Consider the following 22,380-nt stretch of genomic DNA (forward strand, 5'->3'; position numbering starts at 1 on the left):
TAAAGTTCTGTGAAGGAGATAAATGGAGCATGGGACAGAAGTCTGAAGAGTGAAAGGGACCTAACTCAGATCAGGTGGGAGGGGAGTTGTCTCGAGGAGTTGACATTTGAATTGAGTCCTAAGGGATGAGAAGAGGTAAGGAGAGGAGGTGCTAAAGGGAACAGCAAGTGTCAAGCCTTGGAGTGGAAAGAATGTGGTGAGCTCTATCAAGCAGGAAGGGGCCATGGCTGCTGGAGCCAGTGGGCTGGGCCAAGGGCCAGAGGAGGGTGTGAGGGAGGCCGCCTGGTCACTGATAGGCTGAGGAGCACAAGGTCGGGTTTTATGTCAGAGCCATGAAAAGACATTGAAGGTTTTAACAAGGCTGTGCTATGACCTCAGTGAAGCAAAAAGAATGTAAATAAAAAATGCCTTTTCCTTTGATATTTTGCCAAGCATCCCTGCAACTTTCTGTCCAGATTAGCAAGGACAAAGTTTCCTTTAGTGACGTTATCACTTTCACAGCTGTCACCAGGGGTCTCCACAACTTTCCCGACAGTAGTGTTGTTCATATGCATTCCAGGGCTTTGGGTAGGTGAGCAAATCGTGAAACTACACCTAGTGCTGGGATTTGTGCATAGCACAGATGACATTAATAGCAGCAACGGTAATTAGTACTTCTGCTAAGTTTAATATACAGCTGCCATCAACTGAGCGCAGACTATTTGCCAGTCACTTGTAACACTTCTGATGCATGATATCAGATATCGCAGCAACCCTAACATTAACATTTCTCATGAGATAGATACGACGAAGTCTCCCATCTTAAAAAAGCCATCACTGAGGCTCGAAGAGGTCAAGTAACTAACCAAAGGTCAGAGCAGAATCTCAACTCCTACTTGTGTCCATAGCCTATTTCTTTGCTGGCCTCTAGTGCCTCCCAGAAAGCAGAAATACAAGTCAAGGGCAAGAGACATGGCGATGCCGGTAGTTACTGAGAGGTTGTCTGGGTCAGGATACAGAGTTCATCACTTCCTAGGCAATCATGTCCATGACTTTAGCTTTGAGAAAGAACCCTCTACATTAGCCTACACCTGTCCTCTGAGCTGTCCTCTGAGCTACAGACTCCCATTCCCTGCTACACACTGGACACCTCCACTTAAACATCTCACCTAAGACAACTAAAAGGTGACATGTGCAAAACAGAGTGCTCATTTTACCCCGTAAACCTGTCCTTCACCCACCTCACTGTCCTTCCAGCCTCAGCAATGGGCACATCTCCCAGTCTTCACTAGAGTCTGGAACCTGTGAGTCACCCCTGATTCTTCTCTCTCTCCCCATATCCAATCTATCACCAAAACCGGTTTATTTCTAGAAGAGCTTGTCCCTAGTCTGTCCACTTCTCGCATCTTCTTTGTCAGCCCAAGGTTTCTGCACTGCAAGCTCCAGCTGGGATTGGAATGAATACTAAATGTATTGTATTACCAAGACTTATAATTAGGATGGCTGTATTTGTTGGTTTGCCCAGATCAGTCTTAATTTTCACAAATTGATCCTGTTGTATCTCAGTGATCACCAATTAACTATTTTTAGTGCTTCTCTCCCTCTCAGGAGCATCACAGTTTGGACCTCGAGTAGGATGGTTACCTGAGCTATGAGGCCTCCATGATCCAGTCAACCCATCTCTTCAGCTTTATTCCCATTAGGATCTTAATGCTGACCACGTTGGCCCCATCTCAGGCCACTTTAAGCTCTTTCCCCACTCGAGGTGTTGACTTATCTTGTTCCTGCCTGTGGCACTCTCCTGCCCATTCTCACATGACTGGCTCCCCAGGTCCCAGCTCAAATGTCCCTTCCTTATGAGGGCAGCTACCCTCTGAGTATGTCTCTCCTGTGCCTTATGAGCCTCTCATCTCTTTATTTCTTCATCTGTTTATTGTTTATCTCCATGACTCGAATCAAAAGCCCATGGGGATAAGGATCACCCTTTCTTTCCCCCCTGCTATATATTACCAGCAGCAAGCATAGGCCCTGGCACAGGATGGGTGCTCAATATTTGTTGAAAGACTTAGCAAATCACTGGCTAGCTGGATGGATGAATGGATGTATATCATCCTGAGCCCAGAGAAGTTTGCAGAATAACAGGGTCCACTAGGGCTTGAGATTTAGGTAAGGGATCTTGAGGGAATGAAATGAAGAAGAAACGTTTCACTACCACCTTGACCACTTTCTTTTGGCTATTCTCACGCTATCCTTTGCAATACCACCATAACCCCCTAAATATGTATGTATCTTCTCAAATTTGGACCCCACAACAATTTCTGTGAGGTTCAGAGAGCTGTCCTAGCCAAACTCAAGGAGTTAGAGCCAAGGTGAGTGAGGGTATTGCTCTGCCTGGGAGCAGTGTGGGAATTCAGAGCTAAAGCTCTAGGCTCAGAGTATTTGGTCTGAAAACAACCCACCTCTGCCACTTATTGGTAGTAGTATTTTAAGACAGTCCCTCAACCTCTTTGTGCCTCAATTACTACATCTATAAAGTGGGGGTGGTAACTGTACCCACTCTAAAACCTGTTGTGGGGGGGTTAATGCAATAAGGCATGTGAAGTACAGCCCAGGGCCCAGCACCTAGTAAGAGCCCCATACATTTTCCTCTAATTATAGAAGCACTAGTAGTGCTTTTGGCAGCACATTAATGTCCCCATGGTCACCACCAGTGGCCCAACACAGCTCTCACCTTGATCTGAAGCTGATACCATTCTTGGACTCTTCTGCTTAGGCCCATAGTGGTTACTAACCATCCATCAGGGGTCACTCGGAAGGCAGAGCCATCATTCCCCTCGGTGATTAGGAATGAGTAGGGGGGACCATTCTCTGGTGAGTCCGGGTCACTCAGGATCAGCTGCAGGACTTTGCTGCCAATGGGTGAGTTCTCCTGAGGCAGAGAGTGCCAGGAAATCAAAGAGCAAAATGAGTTCCAGTCCTTTCTTTGGTATCTTTCTGGATCCTCTCATCTGGGATGAATCCTCAGCACTCCAACTGCTCTCTCAGGCCATGTCTGGACTTTGAGCTATCATTCATTCATTCATTCATTCTGCCAGCCTGTAAATTGGTTATTGGCTTTGCTAATCTAGACCAGGAGCTTCCTGAGGGCAGTCTCGGTCTTAGAAACAAAGAACAAAAAGGCAGGAAGTGTATTTAGAGTCCCTTTATCCTATAAAAGGTGACTTGCCCTAGGTCACATAGCTGATGATTCGTGTATATAAATTAGTTAATGCCTGGGATCCAAGCAGAAATTTGTGATTCATAGGGTCAAATGAACACCTATAAATGGTTTCCTATGTAGAAGACCAATGGAATATCCAGCTCAATGAGAAAATTTAAAAATGAGTAGGAATTCAACTAAGAAAAATGGATTCCCTGGGTATTGTTCCAGTCTCTGTTCTATAACATGGGAATTCAGTATCTATAACACAGTGGTTGTTAACAGTCTTTTTGCAACAAAATCCTATCTACAAACAGAATCTTATGAAGAGAAACTAATGGTTGCCTATCCAACAGACATTCCTTCCTCCCTCTCTTACAAAAGCTGACTTTTGTTCAAATGTGGGTGGCAATATCCTCAGAAAAGATATGCCTTATTAAGAAGAGATGAACTGGGGCACCTGGGTAGCTCAGGTCAGTTAAGTGTCTGACTCTTTTTTTTTTTAAGATTTTATTTATTTATTCATGAGAGACACATAGAGAGAGAGGCAGAGACACGGGCAGAGGGAGAAGCAGGCTCCATATAGGGAGTCCAATGTGGGACTCGATCCCGGGACTCCAGGATCACGCCCTGGGCCAAAGGCAGGAGCTAAACCGCTGAGCCACCCAGGGATCCCCAAATGTCTGACTCTTGATTTCAGCTCAGGTCATGATCTCAGGGTCATGAGATTGAGCCCCATATCAGACTCTGTGCACTGGGTATGTAGCCTGCTTAGGATTCTCTCTCTTCCTCTGCCCATCCCCACTCGTGCTCCCTCTCTCTAAGAGAGAGAGGGAGAGAGAGAGAGACTATGTATGCTTGGTCTAAATCAGTTATAAAATCTGATTTCCTGTGCCAGTTTTTGGTTTAATGGTGATCATGCAATCTGATTCTGATCACTGGAGAAGTCAACCAGGTGAGGGTTCTGAGTTTTCTTCTTTGATAAGAAACAGATCCTGGGGTGGGGTGGGGTGGAGTCTTTGTTTGTTTGCCTTTGAAGATGGTTAGATAAGGATATGATGCTGGAGCTTCAGCAGCCATTTTGTAACCATGAGAAAGATGAGGGAATTTCAAAGTAGCTAGTCCAAAGCTGTGGTGCTGTTTTTCTGCTAAAATAACCAATTCTGGAATAGAACTTCCCACCATCACACCTTTTTACAGGAAATAATAAGACCTTATTATTTAATGACATTTAATCAGGTAATCTGTTATTGGCAATCAAAGCATCCTAACTAATAGTCATACAAACAAGTAAAAGTGGAGTGACTCTAGCTGATACATAGCAGGACCCCTCAGGATTCCACCTTCCTGTCCTCTTCCTCACCTCCCTCACCTCTTATTGTCACAGTTCCCATTGAATCCCTAGGCTTCTCCAAATCCCATTTGTAAACCATTGGTACGGTAGAAATAGCTTGGGGATCTGGAAAACCATCTAGGTTTAAATCCCAAGTCTGCCACATTCTAGCTATGGTACATTTTTGTACTTCCATTTTTAAAAATCTGTAAAGAGGGCAGAGTAGGCCCTTTATCCATAGTGATATGTTCTAAGACCCCCAGTGGATGCCTGAAACCATGGATAGTATCACACCATATATACTGTTTTTTTTAAGATCTTTTTTTTTTTTAGCATTCCAGCTGTTGTCTCTTTTTTAAAAAAAAAAAAGTATTTTTTATTGGTGTTCAATTTGCCAACATATAGAATAACACCTAGTGCTCATCCTGTCAAGTACCCACTTCAGTGCCATTTTTAAGATCTTATTTATTTATTCATGAGAGACACACAGAGAGAGGCAGAGTCATAGGCAGAGGGAGAAGCAGGCTCCCTGCAGGGAGCCTGATACAGGACTCAATCCCAGGACCCTAGGATCATGACCTGAGCCAAAGGCAGACGTTCAATCGCTGAGCCACCCAGGTGACCCTGATTATTTTTAATTCCATAGTTCATAGTCCCCTTTAGCAGGCTATGTTGCTGTTAGGGATATCAGTGGCAAGGTCATGGCCACTGTTTGGGTGGACTGATACCAATGGTGAGCAGCATCTACCAGGAGGGAAACAAAGGGAGAAAGGCTTCAGGATGTCTTTGGAAGCTCAAGCGTACCTGGACAGAGGTGCTGTAGTTGAGTTGGAAGAATCTTGGTGGGTTATCATTGACATCAACCACTTGGATAACGATGACTGTGTCTTCATGCAGTGGGGGCCGCCCACTGTCTGTGGCTCGGAGCCTCAGGGAATAGCTAGAAGTCTGTAGCAAGATGCCAGTGGAGAGTTAGCAACAAGACCCCTCAGTTCTGTGACTCATTGCTAATGTTTTCAAAAAAATAAGGTTGGAGACACTGCCCTATTACCCACTTATACTATTTTAGGGTCCAGGTTTTGGAGTCAGAAAGAAATAGATTTGATTCTCAGTTCTACCATTTATTAGCTATGAGAACTTGGGAAGGTGACTAAACATCTGTGAGGCTATCAGGACCCACCCCCTAGGATTATTTTAAGAACCAAATGGCATAATATATATAAAGAACTTATCAAAGTTCCTGGCACAGAGCAGATAATTAATGATAACTTGTTATAATGATCTTGCCTTTGAAGATGGTTAGATAAGGATATGATTCCTGGTCAATAGTAAGAACCTAGCCTGAGCTCCTGTAGTGAAGTTTAAGGGTTAATTTAGTCCCTCTCCTGCCTCTGGCCTCACAAGCCATAGAGACCACACAGAAAAAAACAAGGGTGGAACACTGAGGACAAGCCTGGAGAAGTCAGCATGGGGTGTGGACCTCAGTTTATCCCCCTGGACCTGCATTAAGGCCATATCTATAGCTCTGATAAACTCAGATTGAGCCCCTCCCACTTGACTCACCTGTTCCCAATCCAGGGCCTTGGCCACCTGTAGCTCCCCCTTCTTGGGGTGGACGGTGAAATGCCCAAGCTGATTCCCTCCTACCAGGCTATAGGTGATGGCACTATTTGCAGGTCCATCTTCGTCAGTCGCTGACACCTGCAGCAATGGGAGAGTAGTTGTGAATGGAGGGCAAGAGGAACCAGAAAGGAACTTTTGCCCCTGGGAGAGGAGGGGAACAGATATGTCCTCACTCCAATGACAGCCATTGGCTGGCAGTCCCTGAACCACAGACATCCCTATAAAGGAATCTCTTCATTTTATAGCCTACTATAGATTTCAGCATGCCATGTTTCATTCATTTACTCATTCACTCATACTGACCGGCTGCTGGGTCCTGAGCTAGGAGGTGAGGGGTGTGCCAAAATGAATATGCCCACAGGAAGTTTAATGTTTAATTTTATGGGTAATTCTAATTTGGGGAAAAGTATGATCAGCTTTATGAGAGGACAGAGAACACAGTGATAAATTCTACCTGGGGAGATTAGCAAAGTATTCCTGGGTCCCAGAAGGATAAGGAGGGCTCCTGGGAGTAGAGCCAGCATTCCAGGCACGAGCCCAGAATGTGTGAAAATGCAGAGGCTGTTTAGGGAAAGACACATCTTCCTGTGTGGTTGGAGCATAGGATGCATGTCAGAGAGTGGGAGGAGATAAGACCAGAAGGCAGAATAAAGAGGGGTCACAGAGGACCTTGACTTTGGTTTCATTCTATGTAGTAGGGAACAATTACATGTTTAGATGCAAAGAGGTGCTATTTGGTGCCTCTCTCCCTACACACACACACCAATACTCCATGTCACACACAGTGACCAGGTCTTTCCCAGGCCTTGGAGCCTCTGGCAGTCCTCTCGGATCTCTCCTATGCCCCATTCTAACAATACCCGATCTAGACCTTATCAAACATGGCTCTGAGACCCTCTGTCATGAGTAACAGTTTGGCCAAGTAGCTGCAAGTCAGAGTTAAGTCCCTAGTGTATAAACTGATAAACTAACCCATAGTCATAGACATCTGGGAGAGGGGGAGATAAAAGCCCACCCAAGTCCATGCCCCCTAAAAGGCAAAGTTGCAGACCCTTACTGTGAGCACGACGTCACCCACAATGGTGTTCTCTAAGACCCTTGTGCTGTACAGATCCTGGGGGAATCTGGGTCGGTGTTCATTGATATCAGTGATGTTGACCACAATTGTGGTCATGTCACTGAGAGAAGAAGAGCCTTTCCGGCTGCATTCTATTGATAGGAAGAACTTGGGGCTTGTCTCAAAGTCCAGGCTCTTGTTGACATACAGGATCCCTGAAGAAACAAGAGATGATGGAAGCAATGAAGCATTTGATATTGCAAAGGTATAGAGCTGAAGATTCTTGAGCCAAACCCCAGAAGAGGCAGCTCAATAGGGTTGAGAAAGATAGATCTTCTCCATCATCTCCTCTGTCTTGTCCATGATCTCTTCCATTTTCTCCTCCACTATCTCCATCATCTCCAACATGTCCTCCATCTCCTCCTTCATCTCCTTCTTCATCTCTTCCATCATCACCTCCTTCCTCTCTTCTATCATCTGCTCCATCACCTCCTCCTTCATTCCATCATCTCTTCCTTCCTCTCCTCCATCATCTCCTATCATCTCATCCTTCATTTCTTACATCACCTTCTCTGTTTTCTATTTCTCCATTACCTTCCTCTCCCCTCCTCCTCCATCTCTCATTTTCCTTATTGTCATTCTCAACAGCAGTGTTTCCTTCATTTATTTCTAAAATATTTCATTGAAATCTCATTTAAATCTGTAATATCAAATCTTTCTCATATAAATCTATAATAATTCTGTAGAGTAGGAATAACTGTGGTTCCCATTTTCTAAGTGAGTCAACTGATGCTCTCATCAGTAAATGACCTGCTTAAGTTCACCCAGCTAGTAAGTGACAGAACTTAGATTATAAGGAGTTTTATACTACCCAAAATTGTTCAATGAACTGCTAAGGCACAGATTTATTTTTCTGAAAATTGGAAAATAATAAGGACTTATTGTGTTGTTCCTGCATAGTTATATGGTGGAAAGCTCTTCTTTATAAAAGAATTCCAATTAGTAAATGAATAAGGAATGATAAAATTAGGAGATCATCATTATGCTGTGCCTAATGAAATAATGTATCTAAGAAATAATCATCTAAGGTTGCTAAAACCATTAGAAGAACAGCTGATGAAGAACTCTATGGGGGTTTGGCTCTAGGTTGGGTCAGGCTGACAACACACAAGCTCATTGTCCATCTTAACCTCAGAAAAAAATCCGATCAGTTATTGCAGTTATCCTGACAAAGTGCAAAGTACAGCCCAACATCATCTATGAAGCACTGTTGCTATGAGATTAAGCTCGAACCTGATCATGGTCTTTAATCCAAATGTCATTTATGAGAAATATAGGGGCTAGAGAGATATATGACATCAAAAAAATAGTCAGTAATCAATCCAAAATAGAAAAAATTCTGCCCAACATATGACTCAAGTTTCCTTAGTTAGATGGTAGATGAAATAAAGAGGGAGAGGAAAATGTTAGAGATTAAAAGAGACTTAAAGCACTGCCTGTCGACCAAATGCAGTATGTGTGCATGGGGGTGGTGGTGAAGGGCAAATGTCAAATCAGACCAGCACACTGACAATTACTGAAGCTGGGTGATGGGAACGTGGGGTTCATTACACTGTTCTCTCTACATTTTTATATGTTTAAAGTCTCCACAGTACAACCATTAAAAAATACTGCTCAGTGATAAGACAGCTGCATTAGAAGGTAGAAAGTACTATTGCAAGGGTGCTATGGGGAGGAATCTGACCTGAGCAGGCTCTGAGGCCCTTTCATGAGATTCTGTGAGTCTGACTCAGGCTCTTCTGAAGGAAAGAAGAGACCGTTTCCTACTTCTCTTCATGAGAATGAGGGGAGAGGCAGGGGTGCCAGGATATTTGGGGAGGGTTGTGGGAGGGAAGCAGGTAGCCATACCCTGGGAAGCTTATGCCCCAGATTCCAGCAAGTGCCTTGTCAGCCGAGGGCAGAGAGTGGTCTCATCCTCCAGAGGCTGGGCCTGAGCTGGGACCATGAAGCTACAAACTGTGGGAGGAGAGCGGGTTGCCAAGCATCCTGGGTGGGGACGTGAAGGAATAAAGGGTGTCCCCACATAAGCTGGCCCCGGGACAGAAGAGGGGCTTGGGACCTGGAAAGATGAAGAGTAAAGAAAGAACCAAAAGAGTTTTGCCCTATATGTGAAGAAGTCAGTGGTCCCCAAGACCCTGGGTGTGTAGGTGCGTGTTGAGGGTGGGGTGGCCTCAGGTGCTGGCTCACCTGTGCGGGCATCCAAACGGAATCTCCCCTGCTCGTTCCCACTGACCACACGGTAGCCAGTCTTCTCGGCCCCGGGACGAGTGAGGGTGGCTAGCCGCAGCACCTCTGTGCCAAGCTGGGCGTCCTCGGGCACCTGTACACTGTGCTCAGTGTTCAGGAACACGGGCAGATAGTCATCGAGGCCTACCACTGAGATGGTGACTGTGCCCAGAGTGGACAGTGGTATCGGAGTTCCCAGGTCAGAGGCACGGACAGTGAGCTCCAGTGCTTCCTGTGGCCTGATCTGTAGTGGCTTCTCTAGCCGAATCACACCTGTGGTGGCCTCAATGGAAAAATGACCTTCAGCAGAGTCCGTCAGCGAGTAAACCACCTGGGCATTGGCACCTGTTGGAGAGACCAAGAGCATGATTCATACTGAAAGACCCTCCTCTGGCCCCACCGGCAGTGAATTTTCTAACCACAGGAGAGACTAGGGTGGAGGGTCCCCATAGAAGCTAACATACTCAGGTTAAAAGTGAGAATCTTTCAGTGGGAGATTCTTCACTGGGGGTTCAAGGCCTCATAGAAAGGTTCCTGGGGGTGGAGCATCTGCAAATCTATATAATTATCTGAAATTGCTTATGTGGGAATTAGAGTCCAATGCCAGCTTACAAAGTGAAAAATCTATAGTGAGTCCCTTGGTTGTGATAGAACAATTCTATATTTTGATTGTGGTGGTGGTTACATGAAATTCTATATGGGATAATATTGAATGGAACTATACACATAAAGACATGCTCACACGCACACATTCAAATGAGTGCATATTACAACTGGTGAAAAAAAAAACTGGTGAAGTTTGAATAAGGTTAATAGTCCAGTTACCAGTAATGTCCCAGTACCAATTTCCTCCTATAGCTAAAATGCCACCAATGGGAAAAGTTGGGTGAAGGGTGCAGGGGCCTCTCAGTACGATTTTTGCAACTTCCTATGAGTCTACAATTATGTCAAAATAAAAAGTTAAGGAAACACACATATCCATGGAAAGTCCTTAGCAAATCAAAACGTGGTGTTTCCTCAGCTTTGGCTCAAATTCTATGATTTTGGTTGTGTACTAGATAAAGCAGTAGGGGCCATTGTGTATGAAGAATACCAATACTGAATGCTCAGCCCTAAGATCCTTACCCAGTGGGAGGAGTACACACCCTGAGCCTGAGGTTGTCACATCTCACACACACCCTTTTGGTGGAATAGTGGCAGAAACTGCCTATTAGTATAGTTGAACTTACATAAGTTAAGTACACATACCATGCAATTTCCCCATATATACATTTTTCTGGAAAGACCATATTCTTTCTAAAGAGAAGAAGCTTCTGGTCAGGTCACATTTGGAATATCTGATGGAGTAGTTAGATTAGAATAATAACAGTTTTAAAGGGCTAATGGTAAACTGGGTACAAAGCCACAGGATGTGTCCTAGAAAGAAGGCGAGATCAGAAGCATGTAATTGAAGAAACTAGGTCTCCTCCACCCAGAAAGGAAAGCTTAGGGCTGGAGCAGATAATCATCACCTCCCAGTCTTGGAAGGGGTGTCGTGGGTGGAAGCCTAGGAGATCTGTTGTGACTACAGAGGACAAGGCCAAGACTGATGGGTGCCAGCTCAAAATAGGTAGCACTTGATAATTATCTAAGGTACCACAGAAGGTCAGTAGGGTAGCTGCTAGGAAGTAGGGAGGTACCATGAGAAAGTAGGTGATTAGTTGCCTAGGAAGTAGGGAGCTTCCTGTCCCTGGAAGTGTGCAAGCACTAGCTAGTGAGCACAGCAGGACCTTGTAGCCATTAGATGCCTTTGCTCTATTTGTCCTCTCTTAAACCCCTACATTCCTCCAAAATCTCCCATCTCCTTCAATGCCAAGCTAAAACTCAAGAAAATTGGACATATGTACTGAATATATATAGAGAGCACACAATGCTTCATGATGGCAGAAGTTATAATTGGTACAATATGGAACAAATATCATGCACAAATCTAATTTGCCCTGTAAATTCTAAAGAGAATTAACTACAGTGCGAATAATGTCATTAAAATAAAAATGTAAAATCCTGCAAATGATTCCACCTTATTGTATAGAAAATTGAGCGCAAAATTTAATAGCTTGGTAGAATTCATGCCAAAAACTCCTTTCTTTTGGCAAATTTACTGGACTTGAATAGTTCCGATTAGCGTACTTCAGATTAGATGGTTGTATTTAAAATGTCCTTGAGGAATAAAAAAAAAATGTCCTTGAGGGTAAATGGCAGAATTGAAAGGGCTCCAGGTCTGAGAGCCTGTGAGAAACAAGGAGGCTGAAAGGCCCTGTACCGGCCTCAAAACTTTACCCAAATCTTTTGTCATCTAGCACTTAGGTATGCGGTTTGTGGGCAAACACTTTCCTCTTGTAAGTGTTTGTAGACTCAGCAAGGAGGCAGAGTCCTTGCTGCATCTCAGAGCAACACACGAAGAGCCAAACCCTCACCCCCGGTGACCCTGTGAGCAAGTCGCCAATCCTTCTCCTCCTCACCTTGGTCAGGATCCCGGGCCAATACCACAGCCACGGGGGTCTTAACCGTGGTGTTGTCGAAGACAGCCACAGCACAGTGGCTGGGGAAGAAATGGGGGGCGTTGTCATTCACATCTTCCACATGGAGGGTCACATCTGCCTGGCAAGATTGGCCACCTCCATCCGTCGCCTTGGCAACAAGGCTGTACGTATCCTTCTTCTCTCGGTCTAGAGCTGTTAGGGTGGTCAGCTCCCCTGGCCAGAGAAATGACAGCAGGTGAGATTTCCCTAGGGGACATTACTCCAGAACTTGCCTTCTAGATATCCATACGAGACAACCATAGGCACACAGGGTTTTGTCACTCTGTGACAGAAAGGGGTCAGAGAAAACAGGTCAGTCCTGCCTAAATACAGTTAGGAAAGAAGGTGAGTCCCACACCTACCTCCTCCCTAATCCTCCCAAATGCACTCCACAGCCATGTCACCAGTTTAAGATCCTCACCACAAGCTACAAAGAGGCACAACGTTTTTAAAGGGCAAGGAGGCAATTTCTAACAACACATACAATGTGTTTATCTTCTGGTCCAACATTACACATCTGGGAATATAGCCTATGCAATAATCAGACCAAATGTAAAAATGTATAAATAAAGATATTTTCTGCAGTATTGTTCATAATAGCAGCATACTGAAAGTACCCTGTATGTCTTTCAAAAAGGGGCTGTTTGAATATATCATGATTTAGCCATACGGTAAAATTTCTGCACAACCCGAAAGGAATTATGATGGAGTTTTATGTAATGACTTGTTATTACCTCCAAGGTGTTGCTATGTGGGGAAAAAAAAGCAAGTCACAAAATAGTACTCTAGAGTACTTATCTTTGGGGAGGGGCTGGTTATTATATAGACTTTCCAATTTCTGCATAATACATGCCTATAGTGTTTGAATTTTTTAACAATAAGCATGTATTATTTCCATACTTAGAAAAACCACCCAGTTCTTTTTTTTTTTTTAAGACCCCACCATTCATCCTGCAGCTGAACAAACAGCAACAGAGAGAGATTAGGTAACCTACCGGGGGTGACTCAGCATGCCCATGCTAGAATGAGAAAGGACAATGTTGTCTCCTATCTATCCAGACAGCTTCCTGGGACATCACTCTCACCTGCCACCTCCCTGCTCAGGAATCTCCAAGCCATCCTTTGAGCTACTGGTTCCAAGCCAAGTGTCAGCAGCTGGCCCTCTGAGGCCTAGGCCTTCTGTGCTGCCTGTCCCCACGCCCAGCAGCAGGACAGGGATCTCACTATGGGGCTGCTCTTCCAAAGGAAGCAGACCTCATCCTGTCTTCTCCACCAGACTCTCACAGCCCAACCTCTCCCAGGCATTGGGTGGTCTACCCTGCAGGGCTGTCTGCTTCCACCTCTGTGCTTTGTCCTCTAATAATAATGACAATGGCAACCACATCTACTGAACTCTTATTATGTGCCAGACCTGAGCTAGACTTCTATATACTTCATCTCTTAGGATTTTTACAATAATACATTGAGGTCTGCAGTATACGCATCTTGAAATCATGCCCTTGACCATGAAGCTCATCTGCCTGAATCCTCTAGTGGCTCTAAAGGAGAGATTTGTACCCCCCACCCTCACTCTTTGTCCTCTCTCCTTCCCTCTGTACACCAGTTTCTGGCCTTCTATCAGGACCTCAGATGTGTGTGCTCTTTCCTAAAACAAAACCGTTGTATAAATTCTTCTGCCTTGAATGTCCATCCCTATTACTCCCTTTACTCCCATGCCGCCCTCCCTGCTCCTGTCAAACCTCCTCTTAGCATCCTGCATTTTTTTTCTTAACTCAGCACATTTCAAACCACTGATTCAATGATTGCCTTTCCCACAAGACTAGATCTTATCTGTCTCTTGATTATGTCCCCACCACTTAGTGCAGTGCTTGGCACATGGTGCCAATATATTTGCTGAGTGTATGTATGTATGTATGTATGTATGGATGGATGGATGGATGGATAGATAGATAAGTAAATTCCTGTTTCTTCTCCAAGGAATCTAACATGGTACTGGGCACTGGTATTCATTAAATAAGTTCTTGGCTTGATCCTGTAGCTCAGGAAACCCACCTGTATGAGGATCCAGCTTAAATTCATCTGCCCCAGGTCCATGCAGAGAATATGTGATCTGAGCATTGATATCAGAGTCCAAGTCTGTTGCAGACACTTTCAAAATAAAGTGTCCTGGAGATGTATCTTCACTGACTTTGCCAGTATAGAGAAGCTGTAAATGGAAGACAAAGAAGAGAGAGACTGTGGGAGATACACCTTGATTGAGAGAGAGGTAGAGTGACAGAGAGGGAGAGAAAAACAGAGAGAGATAGAGAGCAAGATGGGGAGAGGAAAAGAGAGAAGCAGGGCAGGGGTGGAACAGAGAGAATAAGTTGAAACATGCAAGAAAATGGAAATTAAAAGCAAGGAGTAGGATGACAAGAGGACAAATCAGAAAAGAGAATGAATGAGAGAGAAGCTCCACATTGAAAACCCACACTCATAGCTAGAAGGACCTGCTGCCACCTACTCCACAGGGGCCCTTTCAGGCTTCTGGATGAGGTTGATGAGATGGGTGTGATATGAGGTATTCTGGAAGGTGTCAGGTCAAGCTACTCACTCCAGGCCAGACATCCTGGTCTCTGTGGTGAGGTCATGCTGTCAGGCTCACTCCCTGCCCACACCCCAAGACAGACTCTTGGGTATGAGTCAGGTCTGGACCCAATGGCCCCCTGGGTCTGCCTCATCCTCCCTCCACTGCGGGCACCTTCATAGCAGGGGTTGTGGCACAGGGGAGAGGCTGGAGCTCCCTGGAAGCCCAATGTTCCTATAGCTGCTATCCCTGAGCATAGTCTTCAAGCAAACTGGTACCCCCCACTGCAGGGTGTGGGTGAGCATGAACCTCTGTATGTGCTCTGGATGGAGGCTTTTAGCCTGGGTGGGCTGTAGAGATGGGTCCCCAGACCTCTTCTCCCTGGTTCTAGTGATGGTGTTGATCACCCCTGGGAAGGCCAGGTGGGGGGGAGGGAGGTGGGGGTTGATCCTGGTCTCTTCCAGCATGGGGAGGATGCAGGCTGGTTGTTAGGATGGCTAAGGGGAATACGAAAGAGGAAGAAAGTATGGCCACCATCCCCCCAAAAAAGGCTGCCCTTCTGAGACCACCAAAAAGGTGATCATCTTGGATCCTGCAAAGACATTTTCCATGCATCCTGATAATGTAGGTTCTCTTTTTCTACTATGATTTTATGTGGTTGGAATGTAGAAGACAAAGGAAGAAAAGGGGATGGGAAAATGCATTGTTTTATGTTACAGGGTATGTGCTGCATATATGTGTGCAAACAAAGTGTATATATGCAAATGCACATGTGAGTATGTTTGTGTGAGTTTTATATGTATATTTTCTTGTATGGATGGGCATACAGATGGATGAATGTTGTGGGTATTAGGTATATGCTTATGAATCTGTGTGTATGTATATAATATATATGTATATATGTGTGTGTGTATTTGCATGTATATATAGCGTTGTTGATGATCCTTTGTGTATGTGTATGTGAGTGAGTATGTGTGAGTTTGCATTTATGCATGTATACTGAATGGCTGGATTTTATGTAAATTTGAATTATTTTAATTAAAAATGTTATAAAGGTAAAATGTTAACATTTTAACTTTATCTGAAAACTTTAAGGTAATGCAAATCCCGAAAGTTAAAAATTATTTACTGTATTTAAAAAAATATGTTTAAATGCAAAGCTACAGGACAATGATTGTTCATTTATGTCCTCTAAGAACACAGTTCCGTCCCCAACACACACACACATACACACACACACACACCACCACCACCACCACCATCACCACCACTTCAACATTTGTTTTCACAGGAAATTTAAGGTTGAGTTAAATGAAGTCCTCAGCAAAAATGTAACACAGGGCAGTCTGCATGTTTGTGTATACATATAACCTCGGGAGAGCATCTGTGGTGCTCTGTATTACCCATGTAGATGTGGAGTTATGTATATATATGGGCATGGTAGCAGTGCAGGGTGTCTCTAGGGGCTATTCTCTTTGGACATATTTGATAATGAGCCATGCTAACAAACAGAGTGGTGGAGGGGTTTTCCCACGGGGCACAGCAGACTGGAGAATGAAGTTACTTCACTTCTGGATATATTTTTCAGAGAAGTAGACTTTTAAAGGCAGTGTACGGAGAAAAGTATGGACCAACGGTTTTAAAGAGCTTGGTGACATCCCTATGCCAGGGGTAGAAGGGAGGAATTACCTAGAATGTACCCTGCCTAGGGCACTAGTCTGAGGCTAGCTGGGGAGAAGCAAGGGTTGGTCAATGATGCCCAGCTTCAGAGATAGTTCCCCCAAGCTCTTCTCCTTCCTCTTGGCCTTCACTCAAGCTTCTTTGCCTCCAATGCCACCTCACCCTCACAAGGCTCTCACCTGGGAGCACTGTGGGCTGTTATCATTGATGTCCAGGACGAAGATCTCCACAAGGACCGAAGCCTGGAACTTGCCATCGGAAGCTGTGATTCTGAGCAAGTACTTGGCCATGTGCTCACGGTCCAGGGTCTTCCTTGAGAAAATCCTCCACTCATCTCCCACTTGGCTGATGCCAAACTGGCCCAAAGGGTCTCCCTCTAAAGAGATGAAACAGAGCTTCCAGAAGCCAAGGAATAGGAATGAACCAGGCTTTGTACCATAGGTGGCTTCCCACATGACATTTTTTTAGGACTTCTGGGAAAGACAAAAATTTCCTCCCTTAACTAAGGACCCACAGTTGTATATTGAGTTATTTGGTGTTATGAAGATTCTTCTGAATTCAACCTATTAAATGGAATTATCACTGTGAGAAGCACCACTCTAAAATATGTAGCTGAGGAACAGATTTCTTTTTCTTTTTTTCCTTCTTCTTCTTCTTTTTTTTTTTGTGCTTCGAAAGGCACTGGGAGAAGTTAAGGAAGCACATTTCAATTTTAAACAAGAACCTTCTGGTATCTAGTTTATCTGTTCAACAGTAGAGAGGTGGGAAGTGACCGACAACACTAAGCTCTCTGAGGTTTTTTGTTTTTTAGGGTTTTTTTTTTGTTTTGTTTTTTTTAATAAATGACAACACAGACTACATGGAGGTTTCCATAGATCACTGGGTTTGATTCTGAGTCGTTTTTTCCTTGACACCAAGCACTGATAGAGGAGATGGATTTATGAGATTCCAAGATTCCAGAGTTCCAAGACTCAACTGTTCTAGCAGTTGAGGATCTATTGACATTTATTCTATCATTTGGAGATATTAAGACTTTAGTGTTTTTCAGTCTGATATTATAGGATGATAAGATTCTATTTCCCTACATCTCCATGTTTCAAACAGCTCTGATCCCAGATCTGTCTCTATAGGAATTTATGATTTTTGGTTGGAACTTCAGGTTCACTAACTTTCTCCCAGACAGTTGTGAGAGCAGAAGGAACCATGTCTATGGGGATGAGATGACATGGCATCCAGGAGAGAGGGAAAGGGACATTGAGAAGTAAAGAAGCTCTTTTTTGGCCCCTGGCTAGCTGGTTCAGCCACTGGACAGAGATTGGGGTAATTTAGGTTTTCAATAGGTATCCACTGAGGACAGCAGCTCGTAGGGTGAGGTTTTAATTCCAGACCTGACTCAAGCTTGGAGTGTAACCTTGGTTGAGTTTCTGCCCCTATCTGGGCTTTGGTTTTCCTGTGTGTGAAGTGAGGGGGTTGAACTGGAATCAGAGCTATGGAAGTGTTTTCACTCTAACACGTATGTCCTGTGATTGACTTAGGAGTGTTTCTAGTATCTTGCTCTGGTCAGAATAGACTCTAGAGGGGCAGTCATCTGACAGAGTTTCCAGGGATTATACCATTACTGATGTCTTCCCCATCCTCTAGAAGCTAACTGAGAGCAGTTACAGTATCTCTCTTCTATTCTATTCCACCTAAAATAATAAGAAATTCTCTCTACAAAACACTTGCCAATTTATAGGAAACTCTCAAGAGCTTTTTCAAGTTAGATCTTACTGGCATCCTTGTAAGGTGAATGAGAACAGGCATGCCACATTCATAGATGAAGCAACTGAGATCCTGGAAGGTTAATTGATTTACCCAAGGTCACATTGCTAATAAGTGGCAGAGCCAGGACTGAAACCCATGTCTTAGGGTACCTCTTACTAGACTTTTTTTTATAGTACCCCAGTTCCTCCATACCAAGACACATAACCTTACCTGTGATATAGCAGGTGACCTGTCTGTTCTGCTCAGTGATATCAGCATCCAAGGTTTTAAGAGTGGCCACAACTTCACCAGGTTCACTGTTCTCAACCACAGATCCTCTGTAGTCTTCAGAAGCAAATTGGGGAGCATTGTCATTCTCATCTGTAATGGAGACTTCAACCAGAACCTGAGAAGATAGCTGGATAGTCCTTCCATGATCATAGGCCACCACATAAAAGCGGTAGGTCTGGTGGGTCTCACAGTCAAGTTCCTGAAGTGTGGTGATCCAGCCAGTCTCACTGTCAATGGCAAAGAGCTCATGGATATTGCTACCAGGGTCCACTGGCAGCCTGTAGCTCACCTGGCCATCATTCCCAGTGTCCTGGTCATTGGCAGTCACTTGAATGACTGAGGTCCCCACTGGCATGTTCTCAGTGAGAACAGCCTTATAGGGATCAGCCTCAAATATAGGCCTATTGTCATTGACATCCTTCACTTGGATATTGACAGAGACCAAGGAAACCAAGTGAGTATCATTATGGGGACAATGTGCCATTAAATCAATCTGGTACCATTTGGTGGACTCATAGTCCATGGCCTTTCTCACCTTTAGAACTCCTGTGTTTCGGTCCAAGGAGAAGACACCATCTTTGTTGCTCTCTGGTGTGGTGCCCTGCACTAGGCTATAGATGACTGGATCTTGAGCAGCCATTGCTTTAACAGAACCAATTTCAGACCCTTCTGGAAGATCTTCAGATGCAGAGAAAGTATACAGAGGTTCGGAAAATTGGGGCAAGGATACTTCATTAGGAACGACCTGAAGTCGTAACAGCACCAGAGAGTTCCAGTGAGGAGGACCCCCATCTTGGGCTTTGATTTTTAAATCAAAGGCCCGATTTTCCAATCCCACCAAGCTCTCCTTCACCTTGACAACACCAGTAATTGGGTTGACTTCAATGACCTCTTCATCCAAGTCCTCCATTGAGTCCACTGAGTAGGTGACATCTGCATTCTGCCCCTCATCTGCATCATAGGCCAACACCTGGATAACTGGGGAATCTTTACTGACATTGGATTGAATGGATACTGTGTATTCAGATGCTTTAAATTGTGGAGGGTTGTCATTTTCATCTGTCAGGATTATCTTCACAGTGCAGAAAGCCACTCTTCCTCCTCCATCCTGAGCCATGACTTTAATAGCAATAACTCTTTCTGTTGAATTTTCCCGATCCAGTTTCTGCAGAGTAGTGATCTGGCCATTGGGGTTTATGGAGAATTTCTCACCTGCTAGCTTATTGATGATGGTATAATCTACAGTGCCATAGGGACCACTATCTTTGTCGATGGCTAGCAACTCAATCACCTTTGTTCCCACCTTTGCATTCTCTGCTAATTCTGCCTCATAAATGTGCTGCTGGAATTCTGGGCTGTACTTGTTGGCATTTGTAGTGTTGATATACACTGGCACAGTTGCTCGGAAGACTCCATCAGAAGCACCTACCCTCAAATTGTAAGAAGAGTCCAGGTGCTTTTTGCAAAGGTTGAACATAGAAATTATTCCTGATGAGCTGTTAATGGAGAAGTGCCTGTCCTGATTGCCAGAAAGAATCAGGTACTCCAGACGGGAGGTGTCCCTGCTGTCAGGGTCTAGAGCTTGGACTTTAAGAACCAGATGTCCACAGGTTGCCAGCTCACTGACATTGGCTTCATACTGAGGTTGCCTGAACTCTGGGGGATTATCATTTATGTCAGAGACGTTAACAACCACAAGGGTTTCACCAGTGAGTGGGGGGTTTCCTCTATCCATGGCCCTGACCTTCACATGAAAGTGTTGTTGAGTTTCATAATCCAGCTCTTGAACTGTGGACATCTCCCCTGTGCTCCCATTGATCTGGAAAAATTTGGAAATATCTGAGCCATCCTCTACGATCTCATAGGAGACATCACGGTTTTGCCCTGAATCCTGGTCAGAAGCCAACAGTTGGATCACAGGGGTCTGGGCAGGCAAGCCTTCTGAGACTGAAGTAGTGTAGACCAATTGAGAGAAAGTGGGAGGATTATCATTGATGTCTTCGACCAGGACTTCCACTGTGGCTTCAGAAAATGACCCCAGAGCTGTGTCTGTGGCTCTGACCGTGAACACATGTTTGGTCTTAGACTCATAGTCCAAAGGGCCTGTTACTGTTAGAACACCAGTCTTAAAGTCAGTGGTGAACAGCACCAAGGGCTCTTCCTCCACAATGTTGTAAATGAGTCGGAGTCCCTCTGGACTTCGAGCCTGGGTGTGGAGAATGGGGGTATAGAGTGTGATATTTTCAGGCACTCTCACTTTGTAGTAAGGACTCTGAAATAGTGGGTTGGATTTATTTCTTACAGTGACAAGTACCTCTTCCTCAGTCTGGAGGGATGGGGTTCCTCCATCCCGAGCAAAGACTTTGAGGTGATACTTATTTAAAGCTTGATAATCAAAGGGTTTCTTCAGTGATATGTCCCCAAGATAGGGGTCAATTCGAAAATATGTGTAATCTTCTGCAAATGCATATGTGATAGCACCATTTACTCCCAAGTCCTGGTCAGTGGCAGATACCTGAAAGAGGACATCCCCTGGCTCTGTGCCATCTTGGATAATTGTGTAATAGGGCAGATGCTTAAATTGAGGGTGGTTGTCATTGACATCCTCAACAGAGACTCTGACCAGAGCCTGAGCCACCCGCTGAGGGGTCCGATTGTCCCTCAGTTCCACTGCCACCTCATAAGTATCCTGTTCTTCTCTGTCAAACACCACACCTTTTGTCTGCAACACACCTGCTGACTTGACCATATGAAACATATCTGTGCCATTCAACAGGAAGTAGGAAAGAGTGTCATTCAGATGATTGCCCTGGGCGCCAAGGATCACCAGTGCCTTTCTGTCTTGTAAATTCTCCTTCACTGTTGCTCTGTAGACAATCTTATCAAATTGTAAGCTTGTGTTAAGGGCTTGTGTCAAAGAAATTTTTACCAGTGCAGTATCGTGATACAGGCCATCAGAAGCCTTGATGGTGAGCTCCCGAGAGACTCCCAGGAAAGCAGGATTCAACACAGATATACGACCTGTGACGGGATGGATGGCCACAGCTTCATCAGCATTGCCAGTTTTGATGCTATAATTGACTTCTGAGTCCTCATCACTGGCCCGCACGATGAGGAGCTCCATACCCCGATGAATGGGCTTCGCTATTGCTACTTCATATACCTGGTCAGAGAATCTGGGAGGAGAATCATTTACATCTCTGACATTGATGATGACCTGGACTGGCCTGGATGCAAATAAGATAGGGTTTCCTTGGTCATGGACATAGACACTGAATTGGAAAGAGGGCACGTTCTCATAATCCATCTCTGATATGATGATTAGGGTTCCCATACTGGGATCAATTTTGAAAAACTTCAAAGCTTCTGATTCCAAAATTTCATAGACCAACAAGGAATTAGCTTCTTCGTCATTGTCAGAGGCACGAATCACAAGGGGGTTGTTGTTTTCATCCATTATCATGCTGTACAATGGAGCTGCTTCACTAACTTGGCCCACAAAAATGGACTTTAAGAACATGGGGGCATTGTCATTTTCATCAATGATGTAAACAAGAGCCATGACATCAGTAAATGCACCTGCCATATTGCTGCCTCGGATTTTCAGTTGGTAAGATGAAATTTTCTCATGGTCCAGTTTCTTCTGGGTGGAAATGAGGCCAGAATATGAGTTCAGGGAGAATACACCATCCTTGTTTCCCTCTCTTAACTCATAGGTAACTTCTGAGGAGCTTGTAGCTGACACAAGGAGGATTGGGGAACCAACAGGGATTGATTCAGGGATTTCTACAAAGTACTCAGCTTTGGAAAAGATGGGGGCACTGCTATCTGAGGGGTAGACATTAATGATCACTGTAGCCAGGTCATGCCTCTGTGGGGAGCCTTGATCTTCTGCCTTGACTGTCAGACTATACCGGGCGTGATTTGCCTGGTCAAGTTTCTGGGCCAGAGTGATGATGCCTAGCAAGGTATCGATGTTGAAGAAACCCTCGCTGTTCCCTGAAACAAAAGACAAGACAAACTGAAGTTTGCCGCACGACAAGAGAGACTAACTTGGCTTTA

The 22,380-nt window shown here is 44.6% G+C and overlaps 1 protein-coding gene across 2 annotated transcripts in view; it reads right to left on the reverse strand.

The window, feature by feature from the left end:
• Positions 1-22,380, reverse strand: part of FAT2 (FAT atypical cadherin 2) — an 85,968-nt gene that overhangs the window by 22,972 nt on the left and 40,616 nt on the right. For both annotated transcript variants that reach the window (XM_055325118.1, XM_055325117.1), the window contains 9 exons: positions 18,259-22,317; positions 16,464-16,660; positions 14,091-14,244; positions 11,979-12,212; positions 9,439-9,822; positions 7,192-7,406; positions 6,075-6,212; positions 5,316-5,459; positions 2,711-2,908 (listed from right to left, as the gene is read on the reverse strand). In XM_055325118.1, the coding sequence (XP_055181093.1) occupies positions 2,711-2,908; positions 5,316-5,459; positions 6,075-6,212; positions 7,192-7,406; positions 9,439-9,822; positions 11,979-12,212; positions 14,091-14,244; positions 16,464-16,660; positions 18,259-22,317 (5,723 nt within the window). The remainder of the gene's footprint in view (positions 1-2,710; positions 2,909-5,315; positions 5,460-6,074; positions 6,213-7,191; positions 7,407-9,438; positions 9,823-11,978; positions 12,213-14,090; positions 14,245-16,463; positions 16,661-18,258; positions 22,318-22,380) is intronic.

The sequence above is a fragment of the Nyctereutes procyonoides genome, unplaced genomic scaffold (assembly GCF_905146905.1).
Source record: "Nyctereutes procyonoides isolate TBG_1078 unplaced genomic scaffold, NYPRO_anot_genome, whole genome shotgun sequence".
Lineage (NCBI taxonomy): Eukaryota > Metazoa > Chordata > Mammalia > Carnivora > Canidae > Nyctereutes > Nyctereutes procyonoides.